The following is an 18,364-nucleotide window of genomic DNA, read 5'->3' on the forward strand; positions in this document are numbered from 1 at the left end:
CATGGCTTACTTAAGGCTATGACTGGGGCAGTCTCGAGGGACGACAAAGAAAAATTCATTACAGGGAAACTGGAGAGTAGATTGGAGTGGATTGGAAGCTCTGGCGCTTAGGTTCGGTCTATGCCTTGCTCAAAGGGCAGGGTGCATTCGTCTGGTTATTAACTCTTGATGATTTGAAGGTGATTGACACAATGAAAAATGGAGGGCCGTCGTTGGGTGCGGCGGTGTTTGACGATTGTTATTATTTGGCTTCTCATTATCATCTTTCTTGTATTGAAGGTGATTGACACAATGAAAAATGGAGGGCGTCGTTGGGTGCGGCGGTGTTTGACGATTGTTATTATTTGGCTTCTCATTATCATCTTTCTTGTATTGATTTTTGTAGTAGAGAAGTGCATGAGCTTGCTAGGTTGGCTAGATTTTCTCCAACATGGATTGAGGAGCCTTTGAATGAAACTGTTATTTCAAGTGAATAAAGGCTAGGTTTTTTTTATAAAAAAAAAGGTAGTTGCAAGTAATCAACAATTGTTTCAAGTGAATAAAGGCTAGGTTTTTTTAAAAAAAAGGTAGTGGCAAGTAATCAACAATTGTGATCAAGATTATGTTCTGGATCAGCTCCTGAGAACTTGAGAGATTATTATATCACCGAATGGGTATGCAAGTGTTGAGCCATACTAAATCACTTAATTGCCATCTAAGTGAATTCATTCATAACTTTCTGTGAGGGCTCGGCAAACACAACATTCACAGAATTATAATGCATGATGAATACCTGTGTAAATGAATATCCTGTTGATGCTGTTATATGTCCAGTTGAAACACATTCCAAGAAATTTTACATTTGTGATGATAAGCAGATTTAACACACTTTAAAAAGGGAAAGAAAACAGAACACCGTACGGGCTAACAAATGGGGCCGCAGATAATTTTTCCTGATACAACTGCATATTTGAATTCTTTGTGCCGCCTTGCTGGCTTTGTAGTCACTGCAGGCCCTGCAAAGTAAAGTTGCTTGTTAAACAAATATCATATTCCATGAAGCTCCTAAAATGGAACAAGTAGAAATAGGGATAAAGTATACACTGCTATGATATACTCCCTCTGTCCAAAATAAGTGTCTCAACTTTGTACTAACTTTAGTACAAAGTTAGTACAAAGTTGAGATGCTTATTTTGGGACGTAGGGAGTATATAAAAGAGCACTAAAACAGTGTCCTTAGTCTCGTATGTGTAAAGATAGAACCCCAAATGAATAACCTTGCCTTCCTGAAGCGTCAACACATGCTAAGAAAATTGTCGATCTTTCAAAGCTTCATTTTTCTTAATCATAAGGAAAATAATCTTAAGTGACGGTTAAAGCGTGCTGATAATGTCAAGAGAGGTTGGGGTAGACCAAACTTGACATGGGAGAAGTCCATAAAGAGAGATCTGAAGGACTGGAATATCACCAAAGAGCTAGCCATGGACAGGTGTGCGTGCAAGCTAGCTATCCACATGCCAGTACGGGCCAGTTCTTTTGGACTGTGGCTTATGCATAAGCTGCTCTGGAAATAAGCCTCATATAAGCTGTTCTGGAAATAAGTCCATGAGAATAAGCCATCCAGTTCTTTTGACTGAGCTTATTTTCTAAGTTCTCTGATGAAAAGTCTATAGTACCCCTAAACTGTACAAGTATGACCTTTTAACTTATATTATGTAATTTCTATTGTGTTTATCATAGCAGCAACCTGGACAACTTCATTCATTTTTTTTCCAGAAAACACAAAGGACCTTTGTGCTTCATTCATATTCTCTTCCATTTTAGCAAAGGTATTCTTACTGCCAACTTGCAAAATGGCTAGCAGGACCAAATCAAACAACAATCAAAATGCTAGTGCTTGTATACAAATTTCTGAATGCATTCAGTAGCAACTGCCCTTTTTACAGCAAGTATAAACCTGAAGAAATGTCAACAAAAGTCAGGTACACTTCCTGAATGCGCATGACCACTATACTTCCTGAAACCTGAAGAACTGTCAACAAAAATCAGCTACATCTCTATGTCTACAATCAGAATACTACTCCTAATAATCGCCATGAGATTGTCAAGCATTTTCTGCTCAATGGACAACTAGAGAGCTTGGAGGAAGCCGGCTGGACGGGGGGAGAGCTCGCACACGAGGGTCATCAGCGGCGGCCGGACCTGCAGCGGAGCAGAGGGGAGCTTCGCGGTCAGCAAGCCCGGACGAGGAGCTTTCCGACCGGGGAGGATGCTTGGAGGCATGGCTTTGGTGGCAACCAGAGGGCGCCAACGGAGGCGGAGCTTCAAGCGCTGAGTGCCGACGGCGGTGCCGAAGGGACGGGTGGGTGCGGGGGAGGGGCTAGCCTCCGTCTATGTCATCAGCACTAGAGGGACGGGTGGGTGCGAGGTAAGGGACAAGCAGAGGGGCGGCGGCAGGGGGAACCCTAGCTGAAGAGTTCACTCCTTGTTCGCCAGACAGAACGAATCGATTGATTCAAAAAAATATCAAGGGTCCGTGGCTGGGTACAGGTGACGCCTCACGGTGGCATTTTCCTTGTAAATAGAGCAAACTTCAGTGGTACAAAGCTATACCCCTTTGTTTCTAAGTGGGCCGCCAGCTTATTTCCATTGTGAAGGAGGTGAGGGTGGAAATAAGTTAAGCCCAAGTCTCCAAAACGAGTTCTTTTGTTCTTTTGTCTTAATTTGGCAAAAAGGTCCTATAAGCTGCAAAAGAACTGGCCCTACCATGAGTTGATTTCACGGTCAAGATCAAGCAATTAGTCACTCCTAAAATTCTACCTTCTTCATTGTATAGCCTAATATGGTAGGCAGCTAAAAGTATAGATATTCATATAATGATGAACTGGTAAACAAGGATTCTTTTTCCATTAACTAAATCACAAAGCTGCCATAAAAAAGGCAGTTCTGGACATGAAACTTACCCTGCCAACAATCCCATAACTCGGAAATATCCATTATTTGCCTGTTTCCTTAACATCATCTGAATCTGAGTCACTAGCATTGTACCCTAAAACAAAACAACATGTTACCAATAAACAAAAGAAGCACATACACCTTTTACATGAACAAGTTGAAGATATGAAGGACGCTTGAAATTAGCCAAGGACGGCTAACCTGGGCGTTTATTGCAAACTTTCCAGACTGTAGACCGATATCTTGATGCTTTCTCCATCCAAATTCTAGACTATACAATGAAAAAATTCTTGGTTAGTCAATCAAATATTTGCAGCAATACAACATAACGAGAAGACATGTAATTCAATAGAAGTAGTAAACTGAAACTTCTGCAAGTACAGTAAATGACTGCCTTTTCAGTATCTACTGCCTTTTCAGAATAGCTCATGCTCCATCAACTGAACTGCAAGCCTATTATGTGTTGTTGGTAAACGGTCAGGCTAAAGTCGTAACAAAAAATTGGCAGTCATATATTACCTCCGTCCCAAAATTCTTGTCTTAGGTTTGTCTAGATACATATGTATCTAACACTAAAACATGACTAGATACAGACGTATGTCACGTATCTAGACAAATCTAAGACAGGAATTTTGGGATGGAGGGAGTATATGTTTAAGCTCATGTTTGCGGCATGGACTTCACTTCCCTTTACATGTAGCGAATACTTGTTACCAAAATTTATAACCTTGTGATTATCCGAGGCATCATGTTTGTGTCCATTCATTTGGCTATTAATCAATTTACATGCTCCATGCAATCAAACAGGTTACAGATCTATTTGCGCGGTTCCAGTTTCATGCAACTATATCGATAAGTACATAATTGTGCCACGATGCAAGTACTAGCATAGCAAGAAGGCAAACATGCTCAAGGCACACCTAATTATGTACAAGTTCACTAAAGAAGTTTTGACACTGCCATAAGATTTATGATGCAGGATATAATAGGATTGAGCATAATAAACCGTAGAACATGCAAATCTAGGTTTCTCTCAAGAATCACGAACTTTCATATTCCAAGGCCAGGTATCCAGATCGAGGTCGCTAGTAAAGGCGGCTCCTTTTATTCCAGATTCCATAAAAATCCGGAGCGACAGCGAAGGAAGGGCTCACCTTGTGCTCGTTCTTGTTGACGCCGTAGCCGCTGCGGTACATCTGACCGACGAGGACCTGCATGGCGGCGTCGCCGGCGCGCGCCTCCTTGAGCGTGTCCTGGAACCACCGCTTCGTGCAGTCCAAAACCACCTCCGCGAGCGGCACCCGGTCGTCCTCCTGCATCCCGCATGCCGCCGCCACATCCCGCACCTCGGCCCGTCCAGAGCTGGCCCCGGCGGCGGCGCCGGGACCGGCGTTCCTGGGAGTATCCAGCGGAGCGGTCGGGGTCTTCGCTGCCTTGCTAGCGGCGGGGGAGAAGCGGGCGTAGGGGCGGACAGCGGCGGCTAGGGCGGCGGCTGGGAAGCGCCTGCCCATGCAAAGCTGGGGTTTCAGGGGAAGAGGGGGGGAGAATAGATGGGAGCGGAGGCGGACGGTGGAGTAAAGCAAGGGCTTTTCTGCGAGACGTGGAAAGGTTTAATTTTTAAGTGGAAAAGGTTGGTGGTGCCAAGTACGTAAAAGAGTTAGAATACAATTGCAAAAAGGTTAGAATATACAAATACATAACTGAAGAGAGGAAGATTTACATATTTTTTTATAAATCACTATAAGCTCCCTCGGGATGGAAGCACAGTCGATTGAGGGCATTGATTTCCATTTGGTGCTTAATTTCAACCAGGTCGCTTGTTGGATATTTGGAGGGATCTCCTGCTGGGTGGGCCTTGTTGGTAAGTGGATGGGTCGTGTGGAACTTCGTTGTCAATGGTGGGGGCGATCTTTCCTGGTCAAAGACCGGTAGGCGGTGTGGCATCTTGGAGCCACTCGGGTGAAACATGTCGCTCTGTTGATGTCTTCGTTGTGGTGGGTTGAGGTCAGCTTTGGGGTGGTCGACACTGGTGGTGCGAGGATAGTGAGATTTGGCGAGGAACTGGAGTGGATTACGGGAGCAGTCATCCTTATTGTCGCTTGATGATGCCATTGAAGGAGCTCAGTCGGGGGATGTCGTTGTTGTTGGAGGACATCCGCCCATGTGCGTGTGGCTGTCATTGGAGGACCTCCGTCGTCGTCGTCTCTGTTGTTGGAGGATTTTCGCCCTCGCTTCTGTTGCGTGCGGGTGTGTTGATGCTCTGTCTTGGTATGTTTTTATTCACCTTCCATTTAATTTGTTTTTCTTTGGGCTAATGTGTTGTTGTTGTGAGGGAAAAGAAGAAGTCGCCAATGTTGGGCACTGCAAGAGGCGGAGGCTACGTGGGTTATCGGAGATGGGGGAAGAGAGGATCGGTCCAGGGCTGCGTGGCTGAGAGAGAGGAGGATTGCTACTGCTTTGTATAGCTTATGCATGGAGTGTGATTGCTCCAATTTTTTTCATGTTGTATGTTGTGTAGAATCGAAAGTATGTCTAAAGAGGTGATTAGACTACTTGACCAAATAAAACTTATCATTTTCCTAATTTTAGTTGTAGACAAGTTTTAGCAATTCTACCAAGTCAAATACACCCTACACATGAAAGTCTAAGAGTTGTACAGCGGAAAGTAAAGACTTTGCATATGAACGTAAAGGAAGGATTTGAGATTTCAAACGCAATGAAGACATGATGATTTTTGGCGCGGTTCCGATAGGTAGTGCTATCGTACATCCACATTGATGGAGACTTCAAACCATGGAGGGTAACGGTTGTGCAAGTCCACGCAAGGCTCCACCCACGAAGGGTCCATGAAGAAGCAACCTTGTATATTCCATCATGGCTTACGTCCACGAAAGACTAGCTTTACTCGGGTAGATCTTCATGAAGTAGGTGATCTCCTCGACCTTACAAACTCCTTGGTTCAACTCCACAATCTTGAAAGCTCCCAAGTGACACCTAACTAGTCTAGGAGATACCACTCTCCAAAAGATAATAGACTGTGTTATTGATGCTGAACTTCTTACTCTTGTGTTTCAAATGATAGCCTCTCCAACACTCAAACACTCTCTCGCAGATTTGGCTTGGGTAGGAGAGGGGATTGAATGGAAAGCAACTTGAGGAAGTCTAGAAATCAAGATTCAAATGGTTGGATTGGAATCTTTTAATCTCAACACATGAGTAGGTGATTCTCTTCTCAGAAAATGAGTGGTGGAAGTTGCGGTTCGTTCCGATGGCTCTCTTAGAGAGTAGGTTGTGATGGAGGGGTATAAATAGGCAGCACCAAAAATACAACCATTACAAGTCTTTGACCCAACTCAGTGAGACCTACATGAAAATCTCCGTGAGACCGACTAGCGCAAAAGACTTTATCGTTAGGCTTTTCGGTGAGACCGATCATACCAACTCGGTGGGACCGAAGTGCGATGGCTAGGGCAAGATCTCGTTTCATAAATTCTGATTGGTTCATCTCGGTGATTCCAAAATGAAGCAACTTCATCACAAAAACTTGGTCAGGCCAACTAGGTGAGACCATATCCATTTTAGTTGTACCAAAGTATTAGGGTTTGGCATGTGGCAGTTGATACGTCTCCAACGTATCTATAATTTTTGATTGTTCCATGATATTATATTATTTGTTTTGGATGTTAATAGGCTTTATTTTACACTTTATATTATTTTTGGGACTAACCTATTAACCCAAGGCCCAGTGCAATTTGCTGGTTTTTTGCCTATTTCAGTGTTTCGTAGAAAAGGAATATCAAACGGAGTCTAAACGGAATGAAACCTTCGGGAGCGTGATTTTTGGAACAAACGTGATCCAGAGGTCTTGGAGTGGACGTCAAGAAACGAACGAGATGTCCACGAGGCAGGGGGCGCGCCTACCCCCCTGGGCGGTCCTCCCCCCTCGTGGGCCTCTCATGGCTCAACCGACCTACTTCTTCCTCCTATATATGTTCACATACCCCGAAAACATCCAAGAGCACCACGAAACCCTATTTCCACCGCCACAACCTTCTATACCCAAGAGATCCCATCTTGGGGCCTTTTTTGGAGCTCCGCCGGAGGGGGCATCGATCACGGAGGGCCTCTACATCAACTCTATGGCCCCTCCGATGATGTGTGAGTAGTTTAGTTCAGACCTTCAGGTCCATAGTTATTAGCTAGATTGCTTCTTTTCTCTCTTTGGATCTCAATACAAAGTTCTCCTCGATCTTCTTGGAGATCTATTCGATGTAACTCTTTTTGCGGTGTGTTTGTCGAGATCCGATGAATTGTGGGTTTATGATCAAGTCTATCTATGAACAATATTTTATTCTTCTCTGAAATCTTTTATGCATGATTGGTTATGTTTGCAAGTCTCTTCGAATTATCAGTTTGGTTTGGCCTACTAGATTGATCTTTCATGCAATGGGAGAAGTGCTTAGCTTTGGGTTCAATATTGCGGTGCTCGATCCCAGTGACAGAAAGGGAAATGACACGTATTGTATTGTTGCCATCGAGGATAAAAAGATGGGGTTTATATCATATTGCTTGAGTTTATCCCTCTACATCATGTCATCTTACCTAATGCGTTACTCTCTTCTTATGAACTTAATACTCTAGATGCATGCTGGATAGCGGTCGATGTGTGGAGTAATAATAGTAGATGCAGGCAGGAGTTGGTCTACTTGTCACGGACGTGATGCCTATATACATGATCATGCCTAGATATTCTCATAATTATTCATTTTTCTATCAATTGCTCGACAGTAATTTGTTCACCCACCGTAATACTTATGCTATCTTGAGAGAAGCCACTAGTGAAACCTATGGCCCCCGGGTCTATTTTCCATCATATAAGTTTCCAATCTATTTTACTTTGCAATCTTTACTTTCAATCTATATCATAAAAATACCAAAAATATTTATCTTATCATTATTATCTCTATCAGATCTCACTCTCGTAAGTGACCGTGAAGGGATTGACAACCCCTTTATCGTGTTGGTTGCGAGGTTCTTATTTGTTTGTGTAGGTACGAGGGACTTGCGTGTGGCCTCCTACTGGATTGATACCTTGGTTCTCAAAAACTGGGGGAAATACTTACACTACTTTGCTGCATCACCCTTTCCTCTTTAAGGGAAAACCAACACAGTGCTAAGAGGTAGCAAGAAGGATTTCTGGCACCGTTGCCGGGGAGTCTACGCACAAGTCAAGACATACCAAGTACCCATCACAAACTCTTATCCCTCGCATTACATTATTTTCCATTTGCCTCTCGCTTTCCTCTCCCCCATTTCACCCTTGCCGTTTTATTCGCCCTCTTTTCCGTTCCCCTTCTCTTCTCCAGTTTGCCTCTTTTTGCTTGTTTCTTGTTTGCTTGTGTGTTGGATTGCTTGCTCGTCAAGATGGCTTAAGATAATACTAAATTGTGTGACTTTTCCAATACCAGCAATAATGATTTTATTAGCACTCCAATTGCTCCTCTTACCGGTGTTGAATCTTGTGAAATTAATGCTGCCTTGTTGAATCTTGTCATGAAAGATCCGTTTTCTGGCCTTCCTAGTGAAGATGCAGCTACCCATCTAAACAACTTTGTTGATTTGCGTGATATGCGAAATAAGAAAGATGTGGATAATGATATTGTTAAACTGAAGCTATTCTCGTTTTCTCTTAGAGATTGTGCTAAAACTTGGTTTTTGTCTTTGCCTATAAATAGTATCGATTCATGGAATAAGTGCAAAGATACTTTTATCTCTAAGTATTTTTCTCCCACTAAGATCATCACTCTTAGAAACGATATTATGAATTTTAAGAAACTTGATCATGAACATGTTGCACAAGCTTGGGAGAGGATAAAATTAATGATACGTAATTGCCCTACACATGGTTTGAATCTTTGGATGATTATACAAAAAATTTATGCCGGATTGAACTTTGCTTCTAGAAATCTTTTACCTTCGGCCGCGGGAGGCACTTTTAAGGAAATCACTTTAGGAGAAGCTACTAAACTCCTAGATAATATTATGGTTAATAATTCTCAATGGCATACTAAAAGATCTACTAATAAAAAGGTGCATGCTATAGAAGAAATCAATGTTTTGAGTGGAAAGATGGATGAACTTATGAAATTGTTTGCTAATAAAAGTGTTTCTTCTGATCCAAATGATATGTCTTTGTCTACTTTGATTGAGAATAATAATGAATCTATGGATGTGAATTTTGTTGGTAGGAACAATTTTGGTAATAACGCATATAGAGGTAATTTTAATCCTAGGCCGTTTCCTAGTAATTCCTCTAATAATTATGGTAATTCCTAAAACAATTATCATGGAAATTATAATAATATGTCCTCTGATTTTGAATCTAATATTAAAGAATTTAGTTTGCAAAAGAGTTTCAATGCTTTGATTGAAGAAAAAATGTCTAAGATTGATGAGTTGGCTAGGAACGTGGATAGAATTTCTCTTGATGTTGATTCTTTGAAAATTAGATCTATTCCACCTAAGCATGATATCAATGAGTCTCTCAAAGCTATGAGATTTTGCATTGATGAGTGCAAAGAAAAAACCGCTAGGATGCGTGCTAGAAAAGATTGCTTTGTGAAAGCGCGTTCTTCTAGTTTCCATAATAATAAAGATGAAGATCTAAAAGTTATTGATGTGTCCCTATTAAATATTTGTTTTGCAATATGAATCGTGATAATGATGGGACTGGAGATGAGTCAACTTTAGTTAGAAGGCGTCCCAATGATTCGGAGTTTTTAGATCTTGATGCAAAAATTGATAAAAGTGGGATTGGAGAGGTCAAAACTTTAAATAGCAATGAACCCACTATCTTGGATTTCAAGAAATTTAATTATGATAATTGTTCTTTAATAGATTGTATTTCCTTGTTGCAGTCCGTGCTAAATTCTCTGCATGCTTATAGTCAAAATAAAGCTTTTACTAAACATATCGTTGATGCTTTAATGCAATCTTATGAAGAAAAGCTTGAATTGGAAGTTTCTATCCCTAGAGAACTTCATGATGAGTGGGAACCTATTATTAAAATTAAGATTAAAGATCATGAATGCTTTACTTTATGTGATTTGGGTGCTAGTGTTTTCACGATCCCTAAAACTTTGTGTGATTTGCTAGGTTTCCGTGAATTTGATGATTGTTCTTTAAACTTGCATCTTGCGGATTCCACCATTAAGAAACCTATGGGAAGAATTAATGATGTTCTTATTATTGCAAATAGGAATTATGTGCCCGTAGATTTCATTGTCCTTGATATAGATTGCAATTCTACATGTCCTATTATTCTTGGTAGACCTTTCCTTAGAACGATTGGTGTAATTATTGATATGAAGGAAGGGAATATTAGATTCCAATTTCTGTTAAGGAAGGGCATGGAACACTTTCCTAGAAATAAAATTAAACTACCTTATGAATCTATTATGAGAGCCACTTATGGATTGCATACCAAAGATGATAATACCTAGATATATCCTTACTTTTATGCCTAGCTAGGGGCGTTAAACGATAGCGCTTGTTGGGAGGCAACCCAATTTTATTTTTGTTTCTTGCTTTTTGATTCTGTTTAGTAATAAATAATTCATATAGCCTCTGTTTAAATGTGGTTTTATGCTTTTAATTAGTGTTTGTGTCAAATAGAACCTTTGGGAAGACTTGGGGAAAGTCTTTGCGATCTTGCTGTAAAAACAGAAACTTTAGCGCTCACGAGATTTGCTGCCATTTTTTTACTGGACAGTGATATTTAGTTAATTCTTTTTGAAGATGATTAATAGATAAATTCCTCACATCGAGAAATTTATTTTAGAATTTTTGGGGTTCCATAAGTATTCGAAACCTACAGATTACTACAGACTGTTCTGTTTTTGACAGATTCTGTTTTTTGTGTGTTGTTTGCTTATTTTGATAAATCTATGGCTAGTAATAGAGTTTATGAATCATAGAAAAGTTGGAATACAATAGGTTTAACACCAATATAAATAAAGAATGAGCTCATTATAGTACCTTGAAGTGGTGGTTTGTTTTCTTTTACTAATGGAGCTCACGAGATTTTCTTTTAAGTTTTGTGTTGTGAAGTTTTCAAGTTTTGGGTAAAGATTTGATGGATTATGGAACACGGAGTGGCAAGAGCCTAAGCTTGGGGATGCCCAAGGCACCCCAAGGTAAAATCCAAGGACAACCAAAAGCCTAAGCTTGGGGATCCCCCGGAAGGCATCCCCTCTTTCGTCTTCGTCCATCGGTAACTTTACTTGGAGCTATATTTTTATTCGCCACATGATATGTGTTTTGCTTGGAGTGTCTTATATGATTTGAGTCTTTGCTTTTTAGTTTACCACAATCATCCTTGCTGTACACACCTTTTGGGAGAGACACAGATGAATTGGAATTTATTAGAATACTCTATGTGCTTTACTTATATCTTTTGAGTTGGATAATTTTTGCTCTAGTACTTTGCTTCTATCTTTTAGAGCACGACGGTGGTTCTATTTTATAGAAATAATTGATATCTCATGCTTAACTTATATCATTTTGAGAGTCTTTTAGAACAGCATGGTAATTCAATTTGGTTATAGATTTTAAATGCTAAGAGAAGTTGGATGCTTGATAGTTGTTTTGAGATATAAAGGTGGTAATATTAGAGGTGTGCTAGTTGAGTAATTGTGAAATTGATGAATACTTGTGTTGAAGTTGGCAAGTCCCGTAGCATGCACGTATGGTAAACGTTGTGTGACAAATTTGAATCATGGGGTGTTCTTTGATTGCTTTCCTTATGAGTGGCGGTCGGGGACGAGCGATGGTCTTTTCCTACCAATCTATCCCCTAGGAGCATGCGTGTAGTGCTTGGTTTTGATGACTTGTAGATTTTTGCAATAAGTATGTGAGTTCTTTATGACTAATGTTGGGTCCATGTATTATACGCACTCTCACCCTTCCATCATTGCTAGCCTCTTCGGTACCGTGCATTGCCCTTTCTCACCTTGAGAGTTGGTGCAAACTTCGCTGGTACATCCAAACCCCGTGATATGATACGCTCTATCACACATAAGCCTCCTTATATCTTCCTCAAAATAGCCACCATACCTACCTATTATGGCATTTTCATAGCCATTCCGAGATATATTGCCATGCAACTTTCCACCATTCCATTTATTATGACATGCATCATCATTGTCATATAGCTTTGCATGATCATGTAGGTATTTGTGGCAAAGCCACCATGCTTAATTTTTCATACATGTCACTCTTGATTCATCGCAATCCCGGTACACCACCGGAGGCATTCACATAGAGTCATATTTTGTTCTAAGTATCGAGTTGTAATTCTTGAGTTGTAAGTAAATAAAAGTGTGATGATCATCATTAGAGCATTGTCCCATGTGAGGAAAGGATGATGGAGACTATGATTCCCCCACAAGTCGGGATGAGACTCTAGACAAAAAAAAGAGGCCATAAAAAAGAGAAAAGAAGGCCCAAACAAAAAAGAGAGAAAAGAGGGAGAAGGGACAATGTTACTATCCTTTTTCCACACTTGTGCTTCAAAGTAGCAGCATGATCTTCGTGATAGAGAGTCTCTTATTTTGTCACTTTCATATACTAGTGGGAATTTTTCATTATAGAACTTGGCTTGTATATTTCAATGATGGGCTTCCTCAAATGCCCTAGGTCTTCGTGAGCAAGCAAGTTGGATGCACACCCACTTAGTTTCTTTGATGAGCTTTCATATATATTTATAGCTCTAGTGCATCCGTTGCATGGCAAATCCCTACTCCTTGCATTGGCATCAATCGGTGGGCTTCTCCATAGCCCATTGATTAGTCGTGTCAATGTGAGACTTTCTCCCTTTTTTGTCTTCTCACACAACCTCACACTACTAGGGAAAACCCTAGCAGTAGCGCTGGTTTTGTGCTCACTGGTAGCACGGGTAGGCGCGCTACTAATAAGGCGCTACAACTATTGCTTAGCAGTAACGCGTGCCCGCACGTGCTACTGCTAGGAAAAATAGCTGCAGCGTTTGTTCACTCCCACGCTACTGCTAATGTAACTACTGGCAGCGTGTTTTCTCTCCATCGCTACTAGTATTCTTTTTTATTCTTTTTTATTTTTAGTGTATTTATCCGCCATCATACAAATATTGGTACAATACCAGTTATGAGGTTTACATCATTATTTCCATAACAGTGTGTCAAATGAAGGTGGATTAGGTTCAAGTGGAGGCAATATGTGGTGCATGTCAAAAGTATACTACTAATCCAAACTTGATCTAGTTTGGACTAGTAGTACTTTCGATGTGCACCACATGTTGCCTCCACTTGAATCTAATCCGCCAGCACAAGCTATTTAATCATCATCATAGTCATTACCACCAGCAATATTTATTTAATCACCACTAACACTAGCTAATAATAATCATCATAGTCATTACCACCAACACTAGCTATTTTATCATCATAGTAATAGTGTAGCACATCACCATCCTCAAACTCATTTCTAGCTAGCTAATCACTCATGCTGCTCTCTCTTAGGTAAAATAACATAAAACATGTGTAGCTCTCCTACTTGATCAAGTTGGAGCATGCAGATGAACCTATCTCCTAATCGTGGGTAGTGCATCTGTTTGCTGCCCCCTAGTAATTCTCTGCGCTTCTCCATCACACATTTGGTCCAGTCTTGCACTATTAAGCATCCGTCGCTAATCTTGAATGCACTAAAGTAATATGTAGGATATCTTGGCCGTAAGCTAATAATACTCATGGTACCTTTAGTCTCGATCCCATAAGGCACAACATTCATCGGGAGTCCCTGTTGAAGAACATTGTATGGTAACATACTTAGCAATGAAGTTTAGCTTCAAAAATAATGTATCGAAAAGATGCACCGAGGACAAATAGTATAAATCTTACCATCCTTCCTAAATAGATGTGACCGTAGTTCATTACGAACACTATTGGTCGCAAGTTTTCAGTACTAACATTTCTAAGTGCAGGAAGAAAATTTGTCTTGATAGTATCAAGATCCTCAAGCCATGAAACATAATGACTTAGCTCATCGCAGTTTAGTTCAGCCCCGGGACAGTAGTAGGTCCTGTCTACCAAGCGATGGACATGTTTGCTTGCACCAAAATAAGCTGACAATACAAATTAGTTGTCAACTATTTTTGAATAAACAATATCAAAGACATAAATATGGTTGAGAAACTTACATAATGGTATAACTGGAGGCGTCTGCACATCGACCCAGATGTCGGTATTACCTTGAATATCATCTTTCGGACGAATATCAAAGGTGATAACCATATCAGGCTCAAATGCATAAGTCTTGCATAGTGCTCGCCATGTTTTGCATCCAAAATAGGTGTAGTCGTCTAAATTGTATAATTTTGTGTGGAAAATATAACCATGCTCGGTCTTCAAGTAAACTTTCTTTTCCTCCATAGTATGACTGAAACCTATCTTATCCAATACAAAAACTCTTGCATGACAGGGGATACAATAGTAGAATAGTAAAAAAAGACTTGTCATGCTTAATGTCATGCTTAAATTATAAGTTGAAGCAAATGAAGCAAATGTCATGCTTAATTATGAAAAAAGACTTGTTGTTGTGACTTACCGTATCCACTCCGAAGTTCTTGTCCAGCTTGATGCCGAAGCGCCTATCATCATCTAGGAAGATTCCATCACACAGGCCGCGCTCGTCTTCGCAGTATTTGCAAATACCGAAATCCTTTTCATCGTCAGACATTTCCTATGTTCATAGTTAAAACATTAATTGAAAATCGATCAAAGACAACTACCAGGATACTCAACACATAAATCCGGGGCACTCGATATTTCCTACATATTCTGGCACAAGTCATGCCAAAATTCACGGAAAAATCCGGCATGACCTTTGCTAAAATAGGACATATCGAGCGCCTGAAATTTGCCGGAATGGAAATGAATCAACACTCCGGCAAAACATAGGCCACTCGGAGGTGTAACCTGCAAACATGACCGGCCACTTGGGCAAACACATATCCTATTTGAGCAACACAAGATATACATTTCAAAATATCCTATAGGACTCAAATTAGCATGCATTCAATAAGCAAAAGTAAATCATCTCATGCGTCCGTACATCGTCGAATATTATCACTAATACATCTCAAATAGTGTCATACATATAACATCACTAATACAACTAAAACTCTAGCACACGACGGGTATCGGCGCGAGCGGTGGACACCCACAAAGAAGGAACCATCACGGGATCATAGCTCCAGTGAGATCCCTGGAGAACCTGCCAGGTATTGGAGAACATGTGCTCCAATGCAAACAAGTAGCGACGGACGTGCGCGTCCTCCTCACTGACACGGTGATGCACCACCTCCATGGGGTCCTCGAGCCTTTAGACCGTCACTGGCCCACGCGACCGCCACCAAAGAAGGTTCGGGTCAACGACAGGCTGGCTCCTCACCAACCTGCGCCCCCCGGTAGGTAGCGCCTCCCAGTACCACCCCGGCGGAGCCCAGTCCCAGACATGGCCCATCTGGTCAAGCAGGTGTCGTCCTCCGCCGACTCGACGACGAGGATGCGGGATAGGCATCGTCCACGTCGATGCGGGAAAAATTGCTTTAACTAAAAAAATAGCAACAAGTTCTTACTAACTAGTTCTATTAATTCAACTAGTTCTTATTAAAAATAAACTTACTATAAATAAAAATAAACTAGTACCTAATTAGTACCTAGTTCTTACTAACTAATAAGTACCTAGGAACTACTGCCCTAATTACCATCTAATTTGATGAAGCTAGAGGTGGAAAGTGGTAGCGGATATTCCAATTATCCAACTATAAAGTGAAACAAGTGGTCAAATTTTACTCGTTTTATGATTCATCTTAGAAATTTGATTTTTTTCCACCCTTACATGAACCCTAACTCATTTGAGCCGCATCCGCATCCGATTCGTTTCCACCCTTACATGAACCCTAACTAATTTGATGCAACTAAAATATAAAGAAACCCTAGGCAGAGCTAGGGGAGAGGGAGGAGCAGGCGTGCTCACCTCGGGTGCATGCGACGAGGGAGGTGCAGGCGGCGTCTGTTGGGGAACGTAGTAATTTCAAAAAAATTCCTACGCACACGCAAGATCATGGTGATGCATAGCAACGAGAGAGGAGAGTGTTGTCTACGTACCCTCATAGACCGAAAGCGGAAGCGTTAGCACAACGCGGTTGATGTAGTCGTACGTCTTCACGGCCCGACCGATCAAGCACCGAAACTACGGCACCTCCGAGTTCTAGCACACGTTCAGCTCGATGACGATCCCCGGACTTCGATCCAGCAGAATGTCGGGGGAGAGTTCCGTCAGCATGACGGCGTGGTGACGATCTTGATATTCTACTGTCGCAGGGCTTTGCCTAAGCACCACTACAATATTATCGAGGATTATGGTGGAGGGGGGCACCAGACACGGCTAAGAGATCAATGATCAATTGTTGTGTCTATGGGGTGCCCCCTGCCCCCGTATATAAAGGAGCAAGGGGGAGGAGGTGCGGCCAGGCAAGGGGCGCGCCAGGAGGAGTCCTACTCCCATCGGGAGTAGGACTCCCCCCTTTCCATGTTGGACTAGGACTTGGGGGGAAGGAGAGAAAGAGGGGAAAGGAAAGGGGGGGGGCGCCCCCCTCCTTGTCCAATTCGGACTTGGGGGGGAGGGGCGCGCGGCTGCCCCTTGGCCTCCTCTCTACTTCCTCCACTAGGCCCATTAAGGCCCATTAGGTTACCGGGGGTTCTGGTAACCTCCCGGTACTCCGGTAAAATGCCGATTTCACCCGGAACACTTCCAATGCCCAAACATAGGCTTCCAATATATGAGTCTTTATGTCTCGACCATTTCGAGAGTCCTCATCATGTCCGTGATCACATCCGGGACTCCGAACAACCTTCGGTACATCAAAACATATAAACTCATAATGAAACTGTCATCGTAACGTTAAGCGTGCGGACCCTACGGGTTCGAGAACAATGTAGACATGACCGAGACACGTCTTCGGTCAATAACCAATAGCGGAACCTGGATGCTCATATTGGCTCCTACATATTCTACGAAGATCTTTATCGGTCAGACCGCATAACAACATACATTGTTCCCTTTGTCATCGGTATGTTACTTGCCCGAGATTCGATCGTCGGTATCTTAATACCTAGTTCAGTCTCGTTACCGGCAAGTCTCTTTACTCGTTCTGTAATACATCATCTCGCAACTAACTCATTAGCTGCAATGCTTGCAAGGCTTAAGTGATGTGCATTACCGAGAGGGCCCAGAGATACCTCTCCGATAATCGGAGTGACAAATCCTAATCTCGAAATATGCCAACCCAACAAGTACCTTTGGAGACACATGTAGAGCACCTTTATAATCACCCAGTTACGTTGTGACATTTGGTAGCACACAAAGTGTTCCTCCGGTAAACGGGAGTTGCATAATCTCATAGTCATAGGAACATGTATAAGTCATGAAGAAAGCAATAGCAACACACTAAACGATCAAGTGCTAAGCTAACGGAATGGGTCAAGTCAATCACATCATTCTCCTAATGATGTGATCCCGTTAATCAAATGACAACTCATGTCTATGGTTAGGAAACATAACCATCTTTGATCAACGAGCTAGTCAAGTAGAGGCATACTAGTGACATACTGTTTGTCTATGTATTCACACATGTATTATGTTTCCGGTTAATACAATTCTAGCATGAATAATAAACATTTATCATGATATAAGGAAATAAATAATAACTTTATTATTGCCTCTAGGGCATATTTCCTTCAGTCTCCCACTTGCACTAGAGTCAATAATCTAGTTCACATCGCCATGTGATTTAATACCAATAGTTCACATCACTATGTGATTAACACCCATAGTTCACATTGACATGTGACCAACACCCAAAGGGTTTACTAGAGTCAATAATCTAGTTCACATCGCTATGTGATTAACACCCAAAGAGTACTAAGGTGTGATCATGTTTTGCTTGTGAGAGAAGTTTAGTCAACGGGTCTGCCACATTCAGATCCATAAGTATTTTGCAAATTTCTATGTCAACAATGCTCTGCACGGAGCTACTCTAGCTAATTGCTCCCACTTTCAATATGTATCCAGATTGAGATTTAGAGTCATATGGATCAGTGTCAAAATTTGCATCGACGTAACCCTTTATGACAAACCTTTTTGTCACCTCCATAATCGAGAAACATATCCTTATTCCACTAAGGATAATTTTGACCGCTGTTTAGTGATCTACTCCTAGATCACTATTATACCCCTTGCCAAAAACAGTGTAGGGTTATAGAACCTATGGCCAAGGCATATGGAATGACTTTCATTCTCTTTGTATCTTCTGCCGTGGTCGGGCTTTGAG

The 18,364-nt window shown here is 41.5% G+C and overlaps 1 protein-coding gene across 1 annotated transcript; it reads right to left on the reverse strand.

The window, feature by feature from the left end:
* Positions 1 to 743: 743 nt before the first annotated feature.
* LOC119285442 lies at positions 744 to 4,506 on the reverse strand. Its single transcript, XM_037564713.1, has 4 exons — positions 4,089 to 4,506; positions 3,136 to 3,205; positions 2,943 to 3,028; positions 744 to 995 (listed from the first exon to the last, which is right to left on the reverse strand). The coding sequence occupies exons 1-3, from the start codon at positions 4,443 to 4,445 to the stop codon at positions 2,976 to 2,978; spliced, it is 480 nt and encodes a 159-aa protein (XP_037420610.1). The 5' UTR covers positions 4,446 to 4,506; the 3' UTR covers positions 744 to 995; positions 2,943 to 2,975.
* Positions 4,507 to 18,364: the final 13,858 nt, after the last annotated feature.

The sequence above is a fragment of the Triticum dicoccoides genome, chromosome 4A (genome assembly GCF_002162155.2).
Source record: "Triticum dicoccoides isolate Atlit2015 ecotype Zavitan chromosome 4A, WEW_v2.0, whole genome shotgun sequence".
Classification (NCBI taxonomy): domain Eukaryota; kingdom Viridiplantae; phylum Streptophyta; class Magnoliopsida; order Poales; family Poaceae; genus Triticum; species Triticum dicoccoides.

What these genes read in the sequence shown, in the direction of transcription:
- LOC119285442 (XM_037564713.1), bottom strand. Translation starts at nt 4,445, where the DNA reads ATGGGCAGGCGCTTCCCAGCCGCCGCCCTAGCCGCCGCTGTCCGCCCC. An exon ending in TCAACAAGAACGAGCACAAG is followed by an intron (nt 3,206 to 4,088) that starts GTGAGCCCTTCC and finishes TTCATTGTATAG; the next exon opens with TCTAGAATTTGGATGGAGAA. An exon ending in AGTTTGCAATAAACGCCCAG is followed by an intron (nt 3,029 to 3,135) that starts GTTAGCCGTCCT and finishes GTTTTGTTTTAG; the next exon opens with GGTACAATGCTAGTGACTCA.